The following is a 24,717-nucleotide window of genomic DNA, read 5'->3' on the forward strand; positions in this document are numbered from 1 at the left end:
GAACTGCCGCTTCCAGGTCCTGGTGTGATTCAGGAAGGCCCCGTATGCGCACATTGTAACGACGCGACCGGTTTTCCAAGTCCTCAATCTTGGAGTAAGCTTCCTCCAACCGGTCATGAAGCTCTGACACTAATTTAGTATTCTGATTAACTTTGAGCAGTGAGCCATCCACCTTTTTCTCAACAGTGTCCAGTCTCATCCCAAATCCCTGGAGATCCTTCTTGATGTCAGTTGTAATAATGGAGCATGCCTTAGACAGTTCTTGCTGGAGCATTGTGGAAAATCTTGCTAACAGCACCGCATCACCCGAATAGGGGGCTGGGGGGGGCGCCTGAGCATCACCCGTGGGGCTAGGCTGGCTAAATAGAGAGTCCGCCATTTCAGCCATATTCCGGTCCATCGAGGAGGCCGGGGAGCCGGACATATCAGGCCTGCAGTATGATGAGGTGGGGGAGGGCTGCTGATAACTCACCCCGGCACTCGGAGACCCCCCGGACGCTCCTGAAGTCTGGGAAGAGAAGGGATCCCTCATATCATCCCTGGAAGGGGAATCTGCGGGCAGATGCGGTGAAGCCGGAGTGGGAGGCCGAGGTTGCTCCGGGGCCGCGTCCCGACCGCTCTGAGCCTTCTGCTTGCCCGGCGCCATTTTGGGGGAGGGCGTCTTCCCAGATGAGATAGGCCGCAGACCTTCCCGCTGATTGCCGCGCTTGTATGGCCTTTTTCTGGGCAAACCAGCCGATCCCCGCCGCATGACCACCTCACGATCCTCCGGGGAGAAAACCGAGCCGCCACCTGGACTCCCGCCGCTGAAGTTAGCTGGATTTCCTCGGAGATGTGCGGAGCACAGCTAGAACATGTCCGTGCTCGTGCCCGCGCGCATGCGCACTTCGATATATTTTTATTTATTTATTTTTTTCACTAGTAATGTTAGCGATCCACGACTTAGAATAGGACTGTGATATTGTGGCGGACAGATCGGACACCTAACTGAGACTTTTGACACAGTGACATTATTACGGTGATCAGTGCTAAAAAATATGCACTGTCGCTGTACTAATGACAGTTCTTTTCTATTGTGGGGGAGGTGCTTTTTACTAGTGGAAGACATAGATCAGTGTTTCTGCTTTACAGAAGCACAGGATCTATGTTTTCTGTACTTACAGAATGACAATCTGCCTTGATCACATAGGCAGACCGGCGTTCTGTTAGTGTACCGAATGATCAGCTGGTGCCAATGGACATCGGATCCATGGGAGCCAGTGGCGTGCACTTTCGTCCAAAACCTGGAAGTGCAGAATCACGTATATACATGGGATTCTGCACAGCACGGCTGCCCTTTAGCAGTAAATTTGCTATGGGGCGGTTGGCAAGTGGTTAAATAAAAATTTTGATCTCTGAGTCTGATGATATGTACCAGATTAAACCTCTAATAGTACTTACTCTATATTGTCAAAAGTATTGGGACGCTTCCCAGTCTTAGTTCGTAGGGTTCAATATTGAGTTGATCCACCCTTTGCAACTATAACCGCTTCAACTCTTCTGGAAAGGCTGTCCACAAGGTTTAGGAGTGTGTCTATGGGAATGTTTGACCATTCTTCCAGAAGCATATTTGTGAGGTCAGACACTGATGTGGACAAGAAGACCTGGCTCGCAGTCCCTGCTCTAATTCATCCCAAAGGTGTTCTGTCAGGTTGAGGTCAGGACTCTGTTTAGGCCAGTCAAGTTCCTCCACCCCAAACTCGCTCATCTATGTCTTTAGCCAGCTCTCTTGTGTACAGTTACTATTACACTTAGTCTCCATTCACACTGGTACAACTTGTCAGGCGACTAGGTCAGCCTGACAAGTCACGCACCGTCGCGTCCCATAGTGTAGTACAGGAACGGTTCTAATAGGAGCGACACAAGTCGCTCCAACTTAGAAAAACGGTTCTTCGGGGCGACCTGGAGCGACTTGCATAGACATTCATTTTATGAAGTCCGTGCAAGTCGTGCCGAAGTCGCGGTGCACGCGACTTCACAGGTCGCCCCCTAAGTTGGAGCGCCGTAGTGTGAACCGAGCCTTACCTGTACTTTTTCATTACTTTTTTGTTTGTTTTTAATGAAATATGTTGCATGTCAATTATCTCCTGTATTTTCAGGCTGCCCCAGTGACTGATGAGAAGGAAGGTCTAAAACATCCTGGTTTAATGCTTAAGTATTCAACATATAAGAATCTGGCACAACTTGCGACGAAAAGAGAAGATTTGGAAACTGCAATGGAGTATAACCTTGAGGTACAATGTACATTCCTATTATTTAAAAAAAAAAAATAAAACTGATTATTTACTACGGAGGAGGATTATTTTATTCCCTTATTCTGCTCCTTATTTTATCTCTTTATAATTTTCTCCTAAAGATGTTTCAGCCTTTACCATACCTGCCTGTTATGTATGTAACTCTTATTTTTTGCATAAAATTAGTGTTTAATTGTTGAATGCCCTATTTTCCCATTGTTTTCCCATTTATATGTCATCTTACAAAGCGTAATTGTGTCTTGGCTTTTTTTTCTGATTTTCTAACTAGAAATGTGTTTGCCAGCTTGAAGCTGACTTTTAAGCTTTGTTCACATTTCTGTGTTGTGGGAACACACTACTTGCGTTAGTGTGATACGGTGTCAATTATTCTGTATGGCACTCTAAGTGTCGGTTCACACTATGGCGATCCGACTTCGGGGGCGACCTGTGAAGTCGCGTCCACCGCGACTTCGGTGCGACTTGCATGGACTTCATAAAATGAATGTATATGCAAGTCGCTCCAGGTCGCCCCGAAGTAGTACAGGACCCTTTTTCTAAGTCGGAGCGACTTGTGTCGCTCCTATTAGAATGGTTCTTGTACCACACAATGGACCGCGACGGTGCACGACTTGTCAGGCTGACCAAGTCGCCTGACAAGTCGTATGCTGAGAGAAAAGGTGCAGATTTAGTTTTAGGTCTGCTAAGTTGCGTTGTCCGCCCCTTAATTTTAAATGGGCTATGAAGCGCAGCACATGGTAAACGGCAAGACAATGCATGTGCTTTAACGCAACATACCTCAATGGTGAGGTATGAACTTAGCCTTCAAGTAGAAATAACCTGTGTGATCATTTTAGTGAATTCTATTGATTCATTGATTGAGTCATTAATGCTGACAGTTGATAGAGATATTTAGAATTTCAGTGCTGGCCTGCTAATGAGAAGGATTTTTCATAAACAATCCAGATAGTGGCTATAAATGACATGTTGTAGACTAGTTACATGCACTGAGATAGCCTGTGCCTCTTCTAAAGCAGACATGACAAACTGGTGTTTTGTGAGCCACGCGTATTCCTCTAAAGCCGAGATATGCAAACTGTGGCCCTCCAGCTGTTACAAAACTACAAGTCCCATCATGCCTCTGCCTCTGGGTGTTATGATTGTGGCTGTCAGAGTCTTGCTATGCCTCATTGGGCTTGTAGTGCTGTAACAACTGGAGGTCCACAGTTTGCAAATCCCTGCTCTAAAGTCTCGTACACGATTAGAAAATCGTACAAAAAATACCTCTTTCGAAACGATCGTACGATAAATCTGATCGTTGGCACACAGCTTTCGTCCAAAATTATCTGAAGGGATAAACACAAAAATGTTTCTTTTATGATACTAGATTGTACGATTTTTGTTTAATCAGCACAGTTTTTGTCTAAAAATACAATACATTACATATAAGTCGCGCTAAATATATTAGATGGAGATGTGAAGTCCATAAAAGTCCAAAAATATATTATTGATAAATTCCAGGACCAAGCTCCCTTAAGGGTATGTGCTTACCAGATGAAGGTAAGAAAAAGGCAGTCTCGCTGCGTGGAAACTTGTCACCTTGACAGTAGATCCAAGCTTCTATGATCGATCAACTCAGTGGACATGGGATCATGAAAAGCAAAAAAGTAACGCAATAGCGTAAAACCCAACAAACAAATTGTGACTATCACCACAGGTGTGGGTAAATGAAAATTGTGATGTGAAATGACCTCCACCTCAATAAATCAAATAAATAAGTCATGCAAAAATTTGGGGAACTTAAGGTAAATAACCCTTACCAGAAAGGTTAAGGGTTGACGCCTTAAGTGATTAAATGTGTATCGGTTGGAGTAGCCTCTTACCAAACATAAAAATAATGACACAATGAAGAAAACGTTGAAAAAAAGGTAATCGTGCTGAACCACCACCAGCTGAATTCGCCTCTTACCCTGGATAGATATAGATTAGCCAAAGTGTACTAAACAAATCCAGTGTACCACTCAGGAGCCAGCAATATCACACCTGTGAGAGTTGCCTCTTACCACATATGAAGTTGTATCAAGCCTGTAGGGTAAACCAAGTGGCCAAAGACCGACCCCAAATTGAATCCAAGCCTGTATGTATACGAGTAACCAGGGATCCGACCAGAGGTGTAGGTAACTGGGTCTCAGAAGTTTCAGCAATATAGGATATCACCACCATAAGAAGAAAGAAAGGGCTCCCATAGCGTAAAACCATAAAAGCATTTTATTCCATAAAAGCAAAAAAACTTACAAAGACCAGGAATGTGTGAGCAATGGAAGTTGCCGCCGGCCGGACGGCTCCGCTCGTCCGCACTCGTGGGTCGCAGTCAGATGACGTCAGTACGCCGTTGCCCTGACGACGTTTCGTCACAGATGACGTTTTCAAAGGTGCGGACGGCGCACTGACGCCATCTATTTATAAGAAGAGAAGACTGGATGCCCGGAAGTGAGTGAAGACCGTTCCGCCATCATTGAAGAGGTAATCAGAACTGTTACGATCATACATCCACCATCGGGCAAACACTTTGAACTAAGCTGTTGTACGCAGCACAAGTAACACCCATAAGGTTGTCAACCCGTGCAAACAATACATTGGTGCAATACATATATAATAAACAATAATGTCAATCACCTAGAGGGGGCTGGTTGCAACGCCATCTAGTGGATATTTGATATATTAAATATGAAAGGTCCATATATATGATCTTATTCACATAGACCCCATCAAGACAACAACAATATTAACCTATTGAATATAATCAAAAGGTTGCTGATATATGAAATAAGGTTAATCCTGACAAACCGCTCTCAATAATTGTGTATATTGGGTCAAGAACCTAAACCAACTCAAAAAATTTTGGCCCCACCCTACATCAATAAATGTCACATATACCAGTTATATATTGGTGTTGTCCTGTTACAATCTCAAATGAAATTTGAATAATGTACATAATTAAAATTTATAAAATTATATAAAATACAATATTTGGTCAAGTAAACTTAATCCAAAATGCACGGGTGACATCATGCATCTCCATCAGATAATGAAAAATATATTAATATCAATGGAAAAAAGGGCTTATAATGACTGAATAACCGGATCAAACTAAGCATTATTTATGAACGCATTCACTTCTATATCCACGTTCAGTCCAAACGGTACATAAGTTTTGACTCGGTGAATCCAGGTCATCTCTAATTTAGAGATGCCTCTAACTAGGGGTTCACCTCTCCAGTGTGGTGTGAATTTAACTATCCCTAAAAATAAAGTATTGGCGGGATTTTTACCATGGACAAGAGCGTAGTGTTTGGACACTGAGTGTTTAGGAAATCCCTTGAGGATATTGGATATGTGTTCATTGAGTCTCACTTGTAGCGGTCGTTTAGTTCGGCCTATGTATTGTAACCCGCATGGGCACTGGAGTAAATATACAATGCCAGTGCTCATGCAGGAAACAAATGGTCTAATGGCATGAACTCTACCTGTACTGGTAGAAGTGAATTCTTTAACTGTTCTACGCTTGTTAGAGCTAAAGGAACAAACCCGACATCTATTACATTTATAGAATCCAGTCATTTGGCTTAAAAAGGTAGGTTTAGGAGCTGGTGGTTCTAAAATGTTAGGTGCCACCTTGTCTCTCAAGGTGGGAGCCCCTCTAAACACCACACGTGGTCTATCTGGCAAAGTGCTGCCCAAGACAGGGTCATTCCCTAGAATGTGCCAATGGCGGCTGACAATGTTCTTAATACTCATATGCTGGCTAGAGAAAGAAGTGACAAAAGGCAGGCCGAATGATGAATCCTTAGGATCCACTTTTGGATTCCCGCTCAGTAGTTGACTTCTGTCTATTCGACTAACCTCCGTCAGGGTCTCTCTAAGGAATCCCTCGTCATATCCCTTATCAAGAAATCTCTTAGTGAGGACACGAGCCTGAGTTTGGAAATCATGAAAGTCACTACAGTTGCGCCTAATGCGGAGGTATTGGCCTTTGGGTATGGCCCTCAGCCAAGGTGCATAATGGCAACTATCGATAGGAATATATGAATTCCTATCGGTTGCTTTAAAGTATGTGGATGTACAGAACTGTCCATCTTTGATGTTAATAGTAAGATCAAGAAAATTGATGGTAGACTGGCTGCATTCATAGTTTAACTGTATACCCCGATCATTGGTGTTTAAATGATCTAGAAAGGATATCAAGTCACTGTGATGGCCATCCCAGAGGAGGAGCACGTCATCTATATACCTAGCCCAAAGGAGTATCTGCGGTCTACGATGGGCATAGATGACGTCCTCCTCCCACTGGGCCATAAACAGATTAGCAAGGGATGGGGCATATTTGGCACCCATGGCCACACCGGTGACCTGGCGATAGAATTGCCCGCTATACCAAAAATAATTATGGTGGGTTGCAAACTCCAATAACTCCATAATAAATAATATCTGGATAGCCGGCAAATCAGAATTCCTATTGAGAAACATGTTAACCGCATTTAGCCCAACACTATGTGGAATGATTGTGTATAGGGAAGAGACATCAGCTGTTTGCAACCCACCATAATTATTTTTGGTATAGCGGGCAATTCTATCGCCAGGTCACCGGTGTGGCCATGGGTGCCAAATATGCCCCATCCCTTGCTAATCTGTTTATGGCCCAGTGGGAGGAGGACGTCATCTATGCCCATCGTAGACCGCAGATACTCCTTTGGGCTAGGTATATAGATGACGTGCTCCTCCTCTGGGATGGCCATCACAGTGACTTTATATCCTTTCTAGATCATTTAAACACCAATGATCGGGGTATACAGTTAAACTATGAATGCAGCCAGTCTACCATCAATTTTCTTGATCTTACTATTAACATCAAAGATGGACAGTTCTGTACGTCCACATACTTTAAAGCAACCGATAGGAATTCATATATTCCTATCGATAGTTGCCATTATGCACCTTGGCTGAGGGCCATACCCAAAGGCCAGTACCTCCGCATTAGGCGCAACTGTAGTGACTTTCATGATTTCCAAACTCAGGCTCGTGTCCTCACTAAGAGATTTCTTGATAAGGGATATGACGAGGGATTCCTTAGAGAGACCCTGACGGAGGTTAGTCGAATAGACAGAAGTCAACTACTGAGCGGGAATCCAAAAGTGGATCCTAAGGATTCATCATTCGGCCTGCCTTTTGTCACTTCTTTCTCTAGCCAGCATATGAGTATTAAGAACATTGTCAGCCGCCATTGGCACATTCTAGGGAATGACCCTGTCTTGGGCAGCACTTTGCCAGATAGACCACGTGTGGTGTTTAGAGGGGCTCCCACCTTGAGAGACAAGGTGGCACCTAACATTTTAGAACCACCAGCTCCTAAACCTACCTTTTTAAGCCAAATGACTGGATTCTATAAATGTAATAGATGTCGGGTTTGTTCCTTTAGCTCTAACAAGCGTAGAACAGTTAAAGAATTCACTTCTACCAGTACAGGTAGAGTTCATGCCATTAGACCATTTGTTTCCTGCATGAGCACTGGCATTGTATATTTACTCCAGTGCCCATGCGGGTTACAATACACAGGCCGAACTAAACGACCGCTACAAGTGAGACTCAATGAACACATATCCAATATCCTCAAGGGATTTCCTAAACACTCAGTGTCCAAACACTACGCTCTTGTCCATGGTAAAAATCCCGCCAATACTTTATTTTTAGGGATAGATAAATTCACACCACACTGGAGAGGTGAACCCCTAGTTAGAGGCATCTCTAAATTAGAGATGACCTGGATTCACCGAGTCAAAACTTATGTACCGTTTGGACTGAACGTGGATATAGAAGTGAATGCGTTCATAAATAATGCTTAGTTTGATCCGGTTATTCAGTCATTATAAGCCCTTTTTTCCATTGATATTAATATATTTTTCATTATCTGATGGAGATGCATGATGTCACCCGTGCATTTTGGATTAAGTTTACTTGACCAAATATTGTATTTTATATAATTTTATAAATTTTAATTATGTACATTATTCAAATTTCATTTGAGATTGTAACAGGACAACACCAATATATAACTGGTATATGTGACATTTATTGATGTAGGGTGGGGCCAAAATTTTTTGAGTTGGTTTCGGTTCTTGACCCAATATACACAATGATTGAGAGCGGTTTGTCAGGATTAACCTTATTTCATATATCAGCAACCTTTTGATTATATTCAATAGGTTAATATTGTTGTTGTCTTGATGGGGTCTATGTGAATAAGATCATATATATGGACCTTTCATATTTAATATATCAAATATCCACTAGATGGCGTTGCAACCAGCCCCCTCTAGGTGATTGACATTATTGTTTATTATATATGTATTGCACCAATGTATTGTTTGCACGGGTTGACAACCTTATGGGTGTTACTTGTGCTGCGTACAACAGCTTAGTTCAAAGTGTTTGCCCGATGGTGGATGTATGATCGTAACAGTTCTGATTACCTCTTCAATGATGGCGGAACGGTCTTCACTCACTTCCGGGCATCCAGTCTTCTCTTCTTATAAATAGATGGCGTCAGTGCGCCGTCCGCACCTTTGAAAACGTCATCTGTGACGAAACGTCGTCAGGGCAACGGCGTACTGACGTCATCTGACTGCGACCCACGAGTGCGGACGAGCGGAGCCGTCCGGCCGGCGGCAACTTCCATTGCTCACCCATTCCTGGTCTTTGTAAGTTTTTATGCTTTTATGGAATAAAATGCTTTTATGGTTTTACGCTATGGGAGCCCTTTCTTTCTTCTTATGGTGGTGATATCCTATATTGCTGAAACTTCTGAGACCCAGTTACCTACACCTCTGGTCGGATCCCTGGTTACTCGTATACATACAGGCTTGGATTCAATTTGGGGTCGGTCTTTGGCCACTTGGTTTACCCTACAGGCTTGATACAACTTCATATGTGGTAAGAGGCAACTCTCACAGGTGTGATATTGCTGGCTCCTGAGTGGTACACTGGATTTGTTTAGTACACTTTGGCTAATCTATATCTATCCAGGGTAAGAGGCGAATTCAGCTGGTGGTGGTTCAGCACGATTACCTTTTTTTTCAACGTTTTCTTCATTGTGTCATTATTTTTATGTTTGGTAAGAGGCTACTCCAACCGATACACATTCAATCACTTAAGGCGTCAACCCTTAACCTTTCTGGTAAGGGTTATTTACCTTAAGTTCCCCAAATTTTTGCATGACTTATTGATTTCATTTATTGAGGTGGAGGTCATTTCACATCACAATTTTCATTTACCCACACCTGTGGTGATAGTCACAATTTGTTTGTTGGGTTTTACGCTATTGCGTTACTTTTTTGCTTTTCATGATCCCGTGTCCACTGAGTTGATCGATCATAGAAGCTTGGATCTACTGTCAAGGTGACAAGTTTCCACGCAGCGAGACTGCCTTTTTCTTACCTTCATCTGGTAAGCACATACCCTTAAGGGAGCTTGGTCCTGGAATTTATCAATAATATATTTTTGGACTTTTATGGACTTCACATCTCCATCTAATATATTTAGCGCGACTTATATGTATAATATTTATTAGGGTGTGGTCACACTTGAAGTTGCTGCTGTCCCAATTTATTTGTTCCTTTAGCGCGGTTATTATTCCCTTATTCCACAATACATTACATCACTTCCGAATTTTTTTTTTTCTGTTGTACGAGAATTTTCAAACTTTAGTAACCTCTTCATTTTCGATATGAAGACCATCATGCAAACAAAAAAAAAAAAACGGATGATCATTCAGCTGATAATCTCTTTGTGTGTACCAGGCTTAACTATGCAGTCTTCAGAGGTCATGGATGTGCCCCCAGCTGTTTTCCATTTGATGGAGACATTACCCTTCCTTACATAATTCTGCTTCTAAATACTTGAGTAAATGTTTTATGGCCTATTTCTCTGGAATTAAATATTGTAAATTGCAATGTTTGCTATTTTTTTTATAATGTTAATTTCTAAAGTCTGGCGATCTTTTTTTGCCGCTAAATAGGTGCAGCCCACAGTAGACATAATGCGGACCATTGTTAAATGTTTAAAATACTTGTTCTAAAGAAAACCTGTTCTGAGATGAATGCCCCTGGTGACATTCTCTTCTAAAATTGCTACTTGCCAAAAATCCTAATCAAGTGGCTTCAGTATTTTCTGACCTACTGACAGAAGGAAGTGAAAAGTCTGCATCACCTTGCTTTGTCTGTTTTTTTTTTAAGCACATGTAAACCTTGTTACAAAAAAAACAAAAAAACAAACTGGTCCCCCTGCAGCCTCACATCATAACGTGTTAGTTTGCATTGCATACTAGCACATTATGACAGACTTACCTAAAAATTAGATCCCCCCCAGCGGCTCACTGTCATGGCTGACAGGGATTTCATCTTCACTGGTCCTTCTTCTGGGTTCGTGGGCTCCGGCTGTTTGAATGACTGAGCCGTGATCGCTCCACTCCAGTGGCACACCTGTGTTAATGGACAGCATGCTGTCCAATGAGAATGCGGTGTGCATGCGCCGGGACATCCCCGGCTGTTACACGTGTTAATATCTCCTAAATGGTAAACATTTAGGAGATATTCACTGTACCTACAGGTAAGCCTTAGTATAAACTTACCTGTAAGTACAATATAAAAAGGTGGAGTTTATTACCAAATAAAGAGTGTGTTCCTTCAAATGTGATATGTTTTACTTCTAGATTAAGGGGTCTGTGAATGTGAGTTCACCTTGAACAAATGTTTCTGACTGACACTCATGCAGCAAATGTTTTATAAATGGACTCCAAAGTGTGGTGTTCTGATTTCTAGTTCTTTAGGATTTGTTTCACTCACCAAAATGAGCAATTTTTTGCACAAAGCATACATGGGTGCTATAAATCTTGTTCAGTCCTTTCTCTTAAGCCCCGTACACACGCGTCGAAAATTGTCAGGGAATTTTCGTCCGACGACCGATCTGCCGATTTTCGGCTTGTTAGTATGATGCTTCCGACAACCAACTCCGACTTTTCGGCCGAAAAAAATCTGGTGTGCAGGCTATAACATTTTTGTTGGCCGTCAACACAACGGCCGATTTTCGTGCAGTCAGTACAGATTTCGACAGGGAAAAATCTGATGAGCAAGTCTGGGCATGCTCAGTGAAGAAAGAACACAAAGAAAGCGAACACATGACATCAATTCTGAAGTAGAATTTTGTTGGGCGAGAAAATTCGTGTGCAGTCTAGGCACATTCCAACCAACAAAACACCACTCTGGACAAAAGACGGACGATCGGTCGGCCGATAATCGTTGCGTGTGTACGGGGCTTTAGACTCAAAATCCAGTATGTATAATAGTAGAAATCAGTAAAACAAACAGAAAAATATATACTGCAGATTACTTTTAAAAGCCAAGTCCTGTTAACTTTAAATACCCAATCATGAGCGGACACTTTTCACATTATTGGAAAATTTGAAGTGAGGATTCACACATTTTTTTCAGTAAGGATTCTCAACTACTTTAGTAAATCAGCCCCATTATGTAACCGTAATAACCAAATTATTCCTTGTTTTGACTTAGTATGGATTTTATTGAAAGCCACTATTTGGTCAGTCTCTTGGGTGGTAATATGTTACTTAGGTCCACATCCCTCTTCTCTGTGACAGATCAAAAATATGGATTTAAAATTAGCAGTTAAGGTTTTTCTATACAATTTTGTTTACTTTTGCTTGATCAGTTTCTGTTTGCTTTGCAGGCTGTCATGCTGGACGCTACTGATGTTAACCTATGGTACAAGATCGGTCAATTGGCACTTCGCCTTGTGCGCATTCCACTGGCACGACATGCATTTGAAGAAGGACTGCAGTGTAATCCTGATCATTGGCCTTGTCTGGATAACCTGGTCACTGTCCTGTATACAATCTACGATTATAGTAGTAAGTTTTGCCCAAACCAATAAATGAACTTAGACTTGTTGAGAAGGGCATTACAATGAATAATAATGGTATTGATTTTTTTTAGCAACACATGGCAGAGAGATAAAGGGTTCTAATGAACATAGTACTGTACTGTGATATTGCTATCTCTCTCTGGTGGGCTGGGTCACCTGCTGGCTTTTTATACCTTCTGAAGTCTCGAGCAATGTGAGCTCCTGTCCTATTACCTAGCTCTGCTACCACTCATTGTAGGGTGTAACTCCCTGATTTGGAGGGGAATCGACTGGTATCAAACCTGAAACTATCAAACTCACACTACTCAGGTTCTTAACCACTTAAGCCCCAGAAGATTTTACCCCCTTCCTGACCAGGGCCTATTTTGCGATTCGGCACTGCATGACTTTAACGGACAATTGCGCGGTCGTGCGACGCTGTACCTAAATGAATTTTACATCCTTTTTTTCCCACAAACAGAGCTTCATGCATTGTTCCTGCTTCTTCTTGCTGAAGCCCAGAGCCACAGAGCAGCAGTAAATCTTTAGGTTGTCAGAAGATCAGCCTCTACATTTTCGGCAGTGCTGAAAAATGGAGAGCAACTGAGCGTGTGCAGAGCATGGGAAGACAGTGTATTACTTGATTTTAGACAGTATAGGCACTTATTTTTACATTTTTACATAGTTAATAGTTCCAATTTAACTGATTTTTACAGTTTCACTCCTCAACAAAGTGTGTGTTGGGCAGTACTGTGCATGATAAAAATGCACTAAATGTATTGCTTTACATAAAAATGTTTCCCCAGACTGTCTGTACTTCATCTGTAAGGCTCTGGAGAGAGACTGTCGCTACAGCAAAGGCCTAGTACTGAAGGAGAAGATTTTTGAGGAGCAGCCATGTCTTCGAAAAGACTCTTTTCGTATGTTTATGAAATGGTGAGCATATCTAACTATTTTAACCCTTTTCCATAATGGTGCTGATGCTTTCTGATTCCTTTATACTTTTTATAACCTACTTAGCTGGATTTGTTTTGTGGTTTTTAACAGCTCTTTGATGTACAAATCACTATTGCTGAGGGCATATACGTATGAGCAAAAACCTAAACCTCCAAATTTTGCATACATGTCTATAGCTCCCAACTATTTTCTTTATTTTACTGTATACTAACAGTCTTTGCACACAACACTAATCACTCTCTTAGTGCAGACATTTCCCTGGCTGATTCTTCAATTATATCCCATCTACATCTTATCGCAAAAGCTCTTCCTGCAAGATCAACATCCCTTACACCAGGGATGTCTAACATTTTGACCTTCCTTGGCCACATTGGAAGAGAAGGAATTGTATTGAGCCGCATTTGTTCAGGTGCGGCAGCCCATTCATTTGAATGGGCTGCTGTGCCTGCGTTTCATTCAGAAAAAAGGTCCCTGCACCATTCTTGAACTGCAACGCCTGGGAAATTGCATAGTGCTTTCCCACCATGCAATTTCCCGTTGGTTCCCGCACCTGAAAACGTTTTTTTTTTTTTTTTAAATCAAATTACTTTTTATTGAAGATTTTTCAGTAATACAAAAAAGAAAAACAGCAAAAAGCCAAACACAAAACAACGACCATCACAAAAATTGTTAGCAGTCGTACATTCCCACAATACAAAGAGTAGCAACCACCTTACATAAATGTATAATTAGGGAAATATCCAGACATCAGTAATGCATATCAAGCAAAAGAAATAAATCAATAATCAAAGATCATATCATCGCAGCCCACCTCAACAAAATAAATTGGCAGCGGTACAGCGGCTGCATCCTGTCAGAATACAAAAGCTCAGCAGAGAGATTCATCCTTCAGTGAAGTGTGGATGGAGGTAGATTTTATTATTTTTTTTAACAAAAAAAATCAGTAGTGTATAGCCAACTCAAAGGATACATCCATTTAAAAATAAATAAATGCACATGTTTTGTGCAGATAAAAAATGTGCATTTTTTTTTTTTTAAGGAGCCTGCAGAGCATTGTACCATGATCAGCAGATTGGGGATGCAACATCAGGCTCCTTCAGACTCTTGTCAGCTGTCTGCTTTTACCCAGTGGCGGCTGGTACTCAAAATATTTGGGGGGGGGGGGGCGCAAACAGAAAAATCTAATAAGCATTGCTTTGCGGCCAAAAACGCAGTCAAAAATTGCGTGACTTTGAGGTCACACAAGTGGGCCTTCAGTAATCAAGGTATAGTGTGCCCCCTTCAATGCAGAGTGACCACAGCGTGCCCCCTTCAATGCAGAGTGACCACAGCGTGCCCCCTTCAATGCAGAGTGACCACAGTGTGCCCCCTTCAATGCAGAGTGACCACAGTGTGCCCCCTTCAATGCAGAGTGACCACAGTGTGCCCCCTTCAATGCAGAGTGACCACAGCGTGCCCCCTTTCAATGCACAGTGACCAGCGTGCCCCCCTTTCAATGCACAGTAACCAGCGTGCCCCCCTTTCAATGCACAGTGACCAGCGTGCCCCCCTTTCAATGCACAGTGACCAGCGTGCCCCCCTTTCAATGCACAGTGACCAGCGTGCCCCCCTTTCAATGCACAGTGACCAGCGTGACCCCTTTCAGTGCACAGTGACCAGCGTGACCCCTTTCAATGCACAGTGACCAGCGTGACCCCTTTCAATGCACAGTGACCAGCGTGACCCCTTTCAATGCACAGTGACCTGCGTGACCCCTTTCAATGCACAGTGACCTGCGTGAGCCCTTTCAATGCACAGTGACCAGCGTGACCCCTTTCAATGCACAGTGACCAGCGTGACCCCTTTCAATGCACAGTGACCTGCGTGACCCCTTTTAATGCACAGTGACCTGCGTGACCCCTTTCAATGTACAGTGACCTGCGTGACCCCTTTCAATGTACAGTGACCTGCGTGACCCCTTTCAATGCACAGTGACCTGCGTGACCCCTTTCAATGCACAGTGACTAGCGTTTCAGTTCCCAGTGGAGGGGGGGGAGTGGTTTGCTCCTCAGCACATCCAAAGCAGGACAGATGGGGCTCGCATATGATATCCAGCAGCCATGAACCTCACAGCAAAGACTCAACTCTGAGCTGAGTGTTGGAGAGATGTGTGATCAGAGCTGGAAGACTTCCCACCATACACACACACGATCCTCAAGGCACCAAGTCACAGATCCCAATGCATCCCTTCTAACTGTCCACTCCAGCGGCGCTGACCGTGTCTTGCAAAGGATGCCATCAGCCCCCTCCCCGAGACACTTACCTCTAGCGGCGGCTTCATTCCGGTCCCCCCGTCTCCTTGAGTCCTGTCTTCCCACCTCCTTCCTATTAGAGCCTCTGGCTCTAATCCGGTGATGTTAAAAAAAAAAAAAATCCCCATTGAACACCATGCGTCCGGCGCCCTGCATGTAGATTAGGGGGCCGGACGCATGGATGGGTGGGGGGGGGGGCCCTGCACCCCCAACGTACCGGCCGCCACTGTACAGTTACTGAACTGCAGGAAGCTCAATGAACTATGAGAGCGCTCATCAGCACCCTTGCAGTTCATTAAGCACTACAAACCATCTTCCGCAATGGCAGACGGTAGTTTTAGTTTATTTATTCACAGAACTCTGTGAATGAGTGACGTGGCCATGTGGGTGAAGCCTCATACAGCTGCGATGTTTTCAAGAGAATACACTGTCATAGGGAGGGGGGTGGGATCGCAGGGTAATGGAGAGGGTGTTGAACATGTTACACCCTAAATACAGGTGTAAAATGTTCAGAAAGGTGAACTTCGTCTTTTCATGATGACTCCCAGTATCTCAACCAGTAAGTCTGCTGAGAGTTTAAAGTGATATTAAAGGTTTGGCTTTAAAAAGAAAAAAAAATATGTTAGATTTGCCTGCTCTGTGCAATGATTTTGCACAGAGCAGCACCAATCCTCCTCTTCTCGGGTCCCCCAGCGGTGCTCCTCCCTCTTGACCACTGCCCCCAATAACAAGCTGCTTGTTATGGGGGACACTGGTGTGTGCTCGCTCGCCTTCATAAGACACGCAGAACCGTGGCTCTGCCCCACCCACACTTTCTCCTCATTGGCTCGCAGACTGTGGTTGACAGCAGTGGGCACCAATGGCTCCTATTGCTGTCTCAGCCAATGAGGAGAGGGCGTTCCGGTACAGCCCAGACTCTCGTGCACATCGCTGGATGGAAATGAGGCTCAAGTAAGTATTGAGGGGGCAGTAGGGGGAGAAGTACACAGAAGGTTTTTTACCTTTACGCATGAATGTAAAAAAAAAACCTTCAGTCTTTACAAATTAATTCTCTAAATTTACATATTTTCTGATGCAGTATTCTGCATTTTCCCTACAACATAAAATATTATCTATCGATATAATTTTGAAATAATGATTTTTCTTTAAAATCCTTCCTTGTTTCCTATTGTTTAATTGGTGGTGTTTGGATGGTATTTTCCATTCTCTAAATTGCTTAATAATCCTATGTCTGCAACATGATATCTAGCCTTTGGAAGCGTATTGTTTCCATTTACTGCTGTGACTTTTATATGTGTACTGTCCATGCTAAGCTGCACACATTCACTGTAATTCCATGCACTCTAAATGGTACAAAATGACAGTTTTAATCACTTTAATTTGTCAGGAGTGTCTGAGCCATAAAATATATTTTTTGTATTTACTGTGCAGCGACATTTCTATTCATGACGTTGATGTCAGTGATGAAGAGGCAAACGGAATTGTGGAGGAAGCATTAGAATTGCGCAGAAAGAGGCAGGCTTTAAATGTGAAGAAGCAGGAGCCCGATTTAAAGCTGGTTCAGCCAATCCCATTTTTTACGTAAGTCTTATTCATTTAACAGAGATGTTTGTATAAAGTAGAATTTGTTACAAGATGGTCAATTGGGTTAATATCTGCTTTTTGTTTGTAGTTGGAAGTGTCTTGGTGAAAGTCTTCTGGCCATGTATCGTCACCTCACAACCTGTGAACCCCCTCGTCCTAGTTTGGGAAAAAGGGTAGACCTTTCAGACTACAAAGATGTATCACAACCTCCTCCTGTTCCCAAGACCTCCTCTCCAATAAGCATTCCTACAGAAGCACCCAGCATCTCGACTCCGAAAACACCCGTTATCCCAGCACCAGAGCCAGTTTCTGCACTTTCCTCCGTCACTCCTTCACTATCTTCTCAGAATATCAATGATTTGTCCACTGCACAAGGTAACCAATATTATGTTTTATTTGAAATGTACCAGTGGAGGTACAGAAGGACAAATTAGATGTGTAGTCCGTATAGGAGCACATACACTACCTACAATATATAAAAATAAATAGGAGCACATACACTACTTACAATATATAAAAATAAATCGCAAAAAAAGCTCTGCTCACAAGGTCTTGCAATCTAGTTCATATGTTTGTGTTTGGGGAAAAAGTAAGATTTTTCTTTTTGAAATATTCTGGCCTAGTTTGCCATAAAATTGTGCTGTAGTCATACTTCTTCTAGAATGAAATGACTGAAAAATGGTTCTAAACACCTTAGATTGTAAGCTCCTTGAGGGCAGGGACTGATGTGAATGTACAATGTATATGTAAAGCGCTGCGTAAATTGACAGCGCTATACAAGTACCTGAAATATTTAAAAAAAAATGCAGAAGGTTTTTCTATCTTAATGTAAACATTGTGTGTTGGAGATTTTTGTAGGATCTCTATCAATGTGTTAAGCTAATTAAGTTTTCAAAGTAACATTTTGTTTTATGTTTGCATTAAATTAGATCAGCTGGCAAGTGACAAGAGCAGGAAAGGTGTGAAGAGGAAGAGGGTGTCTGAGGATGCTGGGGAAACCGCTAAGAGACGCTCTGCCCGGGTCCGTAACACTAAATGCAAAAAGGAGGAGAGAATCGATTTTCAAGAATTGTTAATAAAATTCTTGCCTTCAAGGTAGTGTGAATTATGTAGTGCATTGCGTACTTGCCTCAAATAACTAATGCATGTAAACAAAAACTTTCATTTAAATGCATTCCTCAATAGCAGTTATTGTAAAGACTAAACATTTTTTTACTTTAATGCATTCCCTGCAATAAATTGTGAAAAAAAGTTGGTGCGCTAAAACTGAAATGTGTTCTTAATCAATATTATAAAAAGCCATGATATTGAAACACAATATAAACCATAAATATATCATATATGTGAAAAATCCAAAATAAAGTCCATCAAATGATAGTGATATTCCGTGAAATTTCTGTGATATATTCTGTGCAAAAACTCAGTTCAACATAAAGGGACATCCACGTGAAACGATCCCACCACCAGCAGGTTAGCTTCTTACCAGAAATATGTGTATAAATGGCGTAACTCATCCACATAGACCAAGGTTTTAGCTATTTTCCCATATACCCAGCATGTACACCCAGTATGTAAGCACACTCAAAAGCCTCTTACCAGATGTAAGATAGGTTGGGCGTTATGGTTAAACTCTCCACTTTCCGAGATGTGACTCTAGGCTGGCTATCGGTCATATGGTCCGCAGATGGGGTGGTGCTCTGTCTCTTAAATTACTCCACAGTTCGTTTATGTAAAGAAAATCAATGGAATCGACAATGGTGCATTACACCCGATTTATTGAATAAAAAAAGACGATTGCACTTACATGCATCCAAGATGTATGCTGGCATAAATGAATTGAGCCTGTGGGAACTCACGTCCGGCTGCAGCACGGACGGATGACGTGAGTGGCGGCGCGACACGCCTCCTCTCTTGCCAGCATACATCTTGGATACATGTAAGTGCAATCGCCTATTTTTATTCAATAAATTTAGAACGGTTCCATTTCACTGAACGGTTCCATTTCAACTAAGTCGCCCGACAAGTTGCCCCAGTGTGAACCGAGCCTAAAATTCTATGGAAAATTTAGGGTACAATAGATTTTTTTATGATTTCACAGACACATGCAGTTTTAAAGTATGACTAAAGGCAAAACATTTCTTTTAGTTTTGGGTAGAGTGGAGAGGGATTAGAACACCTGTCAGGATTTTATTGCTGTCTGTGTCCTCGTTAGGGAGATTCCCCCTCTCGATTTGTCCTGTTTACCATTAATATTGAAAGTAAAAGAAAATCCAAAACTTTGGGTTGTCCCCAGAAAAGTAATAGAGGGCCAATGTAGACACTAGTTCTGGTAACCAGGGGTCCCCAAGGAATTCTTTTAATTTGCAGGGATTTCCTGTTACGCTATGGGACATCAAGTGAAGGAAAATCTCTGCAATGGGACACAGATGGCGAAAAGAAAAAAATATGATGGGTTTTAACCCTCCCTTACTCTATCCAAAATGATAAAAAAAAGGTTTGCTATAATTCTACCTTTAGGCTTCACATGTTTGGTGTGCACTTACTCAACACAACCCCATATTTTACATTTTAGCAAAAAAATGGCTATAATATTGTTTATTTGCACTAAAATCATTTTAGTGTCTTTTTTTTTTTTTTTTTTCTTTATGCAGTAGCTCATAAACATCTTAGCCAAACCTAAATCCAAACATCCCCAAAACTTGGTAGGGCATCCTACAATTAGTATTTCCTGAGGAATACTTCTTCAGCTTGTTCTGGACATTTTATAGATAGGCAACTCCTATCCTCATATTGATTAGTATAACTACTGCAGTAGGGAACAGAAACAAAAAGATACACTCCGCATCTTTCCAAAATAACTGTTCTGTTTTATTTGATGCAATTGAAGGCTTTTACACACATGATTACATAGGTATCACATTAATATTACAGTTGTACTTTTATGGTGACAAGGGGCGTAACATAGGCAGGCTAATTCTTATCAGGACAAATAATGTAATAGGGCTGCAACGACGCGTCGACGTAGTCGACTACGAAAAATCGTCGACGTGCGTGAAAGGCGTGGACGCGTCAACACGTGACGTCACACGCCCCCCTGGCCCGACTCGCCTACCGGGATGCCAAGATACGGCCGGCCCGCAGCGCCGCTTTAAGCATTGCCGGCCGGGCCACTGCATTAATTGGGGCCGCTGCAGGCTGATCCCTCCCACTGTCCCACACAGACGAGATGTCACGCGCCACTCCAGCAGCAGCATGTGATCGCAGGTGAGCCTGAGGGTTCTGCACTGGGAGGGGGGGCTTACTAAGTGGTCTGTACTAGGTGGGAGGGCTTACTGAGGGGCCTGCACTGGGAGGGGGGCTTACTAAGTGGTTTGTACTAGGTGGGAGGGCTTACTGAGGGGTCTGCACTGGGAGGGGGCTTACTAAGTGGTCTGTACTAGGTGGGAGGTCTTACTGTGGGGTCTGTACTGGGAGGGGGCTTACTGAGGGGTCTGTACTGGGAGGGGGCTTACTGAGGGGTCTGTGCTGGAAGGGGGCTTACTGAGGGGTCTGTACTGGGAGGGGGGCTTACTGAGGGTCTGTACTGAGAGGGGGGCTTACTGAGGGGTCTGTACTGGGAGGGGGGCTTACTGAGGGGTCTGTACTGAGAGGGGGGCTTACTGAGGGGGTCTGTATTAATTACAGGATTAATTAGCTAATCAAAAAAACACTCAATTAAGCAAAAAAATAGAATAAAAATAATCGTTAGATTAGTCGACTAATCATAAAAATAATCGATAGATTAGTCGACAGACAAATTAATCGTTAGTTGCAGCCCTATAATGTAAACATGTAATGAAAACATTATTAGTGCCGTGTGCACAATGAGTGCAGTGTGCAATACATACAAAATAAAATACAATACGTAATATACAGGATGTACAAATTTCCTTTACAAGCTCACAGCACTTAAAGTCTTTTTTTTTTTTTGCTTTTGCCTACCAACGTAACTTTCATATCTTGACTATTTCCTAAATTTTTAACATGGGGGATACATCTCAAACTATACATCTCCTACGTTCAGTTTCATCCACACCACGATCCCACCCCCCCCCCCCCCCCCGCTACCCATCCTCTAGCGTTTCATCTGCCAACAGTGAGTATGCAGTTACAACAATGACAAATTGTAGATTATGGTATCTCCAAGACTCCTCCTGCTTTCAATTTGCCTTGGTAGTTGATAACTAATGAGCACATGTCTCCTATATATTGGTCTGTCAACTCTCACAGAGCAGTGAGTTATTTTTTAAAGAGACTTCATAACTTTAGGACATCTTTTGCATCCTTACTGAAGACATGCCATGAGACAGATGATATCCAGATTTCTACCTAAAAATACAAAGAGGTCTCTGATATGACATGCTGCTTTTATAGCATAGCATAATTAACTGCATGGCATAAGTGAGAATTCCTCTTATTGTAGACCTTTGTGTGCGCTGGATAAGATGCTTTGTTAATGCACATATGAGTATATAAGTAAATAGAGGTGCAAATTTCTTTCAAGGTGTTCACTTTCCTGATAATAATAGCTTTGATTTCATTTTGGTTTGCTCTTGTTGACCTTGTATATTTTATTATTCTGTGTGTCTTCTAGGCTTCGCAAATCTGACTCAGAGGAAGAAGAAGATTCCTTCAGCAATTATGAGATGCAATCGGACATAAAACGGAACAATTTCCAAGCTGGTGATCATGTGATGTCATTTGATTCCACTACATTCATGGAGTCAGGTCTGAGGCGAATTGCATTGCTGTAATATTAAGGCTTGTGTACATGGGTTTTTGCTCAGAATTGATTTTCCGGTAATGGTTACTCAAAAGCATCGTAAAGCAGGTTGATGCAACTTTTGGAGTCAAATGCTGGCCTGAAGGATAGTAATTGCAGGTCAACTGCACCTGTTATCAAACTCAGAATGAGCTCCTAAACCCCCATTCACATTGAACGCGGCTTTGAAATCGTGTCACTTCATCTGAACTCGCACGATTTCATCTGATCTCGCATGATTTCAAAGCTACATTTCAGTCTGACTTCGGGGGGCGACTTGAAAGACATTTGTGCGGGTTCATGCACAGATGTCTATTGAAGTCGCCCCCAAAGTCGATAAAAGTAGTGCAGGAACTACTTTTAAAAATTGGTGCGGTGTCGCATTGATGGGGATGGTGCGATTTTAGGCAACCTGTCAAATTGCATGTCAAATTGCGCAGATTTGAACGTGTCAAAGTGTCTCATGCTGATCTCAAACACAGACTAAGCACATGTGAAAGAATGCTGCATTTGCTCATTGATAAAAGCCCTTAAACTGTAAGCATTCATGGGCATTATCTCCTTATTTCTATGTCTCAGGTCTGTAACTTGCAACTATTTATTATTTTAAGTGGTTCTAAAGGCTGAAGGTTTTTTTTTTTTACCTTTTAATGTGGTTGTTATCCCTCTCATATACCCAGGGAAGTGAATAGCCTCAGGGTATACACAGAGATAAAACAAATCCTACACAAATGTATTTGTTTATCTGCAGTCTTGTCTTCTCTACATCTCTTCAAAAGTGCAGAATTGTGATTAAAAAAAAATCTATTTTTTTTAATTAATGTATCCTTACTCTGTTGATCTACTGGAAATAATCATGTTGGGCACACATACAATTTTGTGAATTAAGCTTCTTTTTCATATACTGTCATTACAGAGAAGCAAGATGTGCATCAATTTTTGTTGGATAATCTGGAAAATGGTGGTATTCTGGAGCTCTTGATGAGATATCTGAAAGTGATTGCTCAGAAATTCTTGGTGAAGTGGCCTCCAGGTCTAGCAGATGTTGTGCTTAATATATACATTAACTGGCGGAAGCACAGTAGTGGACTGCCTAACCCACTGCTTAGGGACTGCAGGAACCATCACATTCGGGTAAGAAGGGCAGCAATATATGTTACATAGACTTAGGGCAGCCATGCTAAACTGGTGTATCTCTTTCGTTCATTGATGGACACCGCTCCTTAGATTCTTGACCAGTGAGTTATACTGCCCCCTACAGGATTAGGACACTAGGCAGAAAAAAGAACTCGACTATGTCTATGGGGAGTCCCAAGAGGTATACTTCCCCACTCTGCTATAGGTACTCAGTTTTGTTCTGCCTAGTCAGGAGTAAGGATCTAGTTCCTTGCTGGGATCTCTGGTCCTGGCAATTCTTTCTTTTTTTTTTTTTTTAAAATAGCTTTTTTTTCCCCGTTTTTTTTTTTTCCTGTGAGATCTACAATCAACTGCTGGACTGGGTGATGGCTGGATAATCTAGATCCAGTGGTCACCCCAGTCTAGCCAGCGAGGGCGCGCAGACCGCAGGTCCGCGCTAGATTGGCCGCGACATAGCCCCACTGGATGGGGGCCGGCCTGAGAGTTAAATGCCTCGCTAGGTCACAGTTTCAGTGGCGAGGGGTTCTGTCTGAAGCGGGGCCCGCTTAGTTCCCGGTATGGGGAGTAGCTGTCCCCCCCTCTCCTCCCAGGGGGTTTTGGGGTGGGTGTGGGCCCTACCTGGGACGGTCGGACACCTGGGTTCCCCTCCTTCTAGTTAGGCCCTCCCTGCCTTCTGGTGGTCCCTGTGGGTCATCTATGTGTAGCAAAACAGTGGTAACATCCAAAACGTCCCTTTGTGGTTCCAAACGCTTTGCAATGAGGTACCCCTTTGAAGAGTTCCTCCTTAAATAGTGGACTGTTCCACCGGTGGTGGACCCGCGGGTTTCAAGGTTAAATAAGGCAACATGATCCCCGTTGAGGAATCGCCAGCCTTTAAGGATCCAATTGAAGAGACAAGAACTCACTGCTCAAGGTGGTGTAATTGCCTGATGACTTACACCGGTGCATGCCCCGGCTCGCCTCCGTGAAAACTTGATAAAGGAAAAGGAATTGGCAGCACTCCAGGTTGAGTCAAAATCCAGATTTATTGACTGGACATCCAAATATGACAATCGTGACAAGGTAGATGCGTTTCACACACTGACTGTGTGCTTATTCATTAGTGATGTATTAGTAATGATTAAGCACACAGTCAGTGTGTGAAACGCGTCTACCTTGTCACGATTGTCATATTTGGATGTCCAGTCAATAAATCTGGATTTTGACTCAACCTGGAGTGCTGCCAATTCCTTTTTCTTTAAGGATCCAGCTGACAGAAAAGCGGAGGCTGTGGCCCGCAAAATGTTCACTGTTATGGGTTCGGCACTTATGCTGGTCTTCACCATTGCCCTGATGTCGCAGACTCTGACCGAGTGGGCAAAACTTTTCCTCCGTGTCCTGGAGGGTGAGCAGCTCCCCCCTGCCTTTTCTGAGCTGGCGGACCAGTTAGTCCAGGGGCTGCAGTTTATCTGTGATGCCTCTATGGATGCGGCTCCCCTGGTTTCTAAACTGTCTGTTTTGGCAGTGGTACTTAGGCGCGTTTTGTGGCTTAAGTGTTGGTCTCCGGACCAGACCTCTAAAAAAGCCTTAACTGATCTAGCTTTTCAGGGAGATCATCTGTTTTGGGGCTACCTCGGGTGACATTATTAGGAGTCTCACAGGAGGGAGGAGTGCTTTTCTTCTGCGGGCTGGTGTGGGTAAGGAACCTCGTCGTAGACGTGGCCTGTCC

The 24,717-nt window shown here is 42.8% G+C and overlaps 1 protein-coding gene across 1 annotated transcript in view; it reads left to right on the plus strand.

Annotated features, from left to right (window-relative positions):
• The window catches only part of CABIN1 (calcineurin binding protein 1), a gene marked incomplete at its 5' end in the record, with an annotated part of 455,669 nt that overhangs the window by 49,253 nt on the left and 381,699 nt on the right, over positions 1 to 24,717 (plus strand). The window contains 8 exons of the mRNA XM_082243930.1: positions 2,139 to 2,273; positions 12,066 to 12,246; positions 13,046 to 13,175; positions 16,919 to 17,068; positions 17,160 to 17,446; positions 18,001 to 18,166; positions 21,705 to 21,838; positions 22,789 to 23,006. Of these exons, the coding sequence (XP_082100056.1) occupies positions 2,139 to 2,273; positions 12,066 to 12,246; positions 13,046 to 13,175; positions 16,919 to 17,068; positions 17,160 to 17,446; positions 18,001 to 18,166; positions 21,705 to 21,838; positions 22,789 to 23,006 (1,401 nt within the window). The remainder of the gene's footprint in view (positions 1 to 2,138; positions 2,274 to 12,065; positions 12,247 to 13,045; positions 13,176 to 16,918; positions 17,069 to 17,159; positions 17,447 to 18,000; positions 18,167 to 21,704; positions 21,839 to 22,788; positions 23,007 to 24,717) is intronic.

This window comes from Pelophylax lessonae (assembly GCF_965119305.1).
Source record: "Pelophylax lessonae genome assembly, chromosome: 1".
Taxonomy (NCBI): Eukaryota; Metazoa; Chordata; class Amphibia; order Anura; family Ranidae; genus Pelophylax; species Pelophylax lessonae.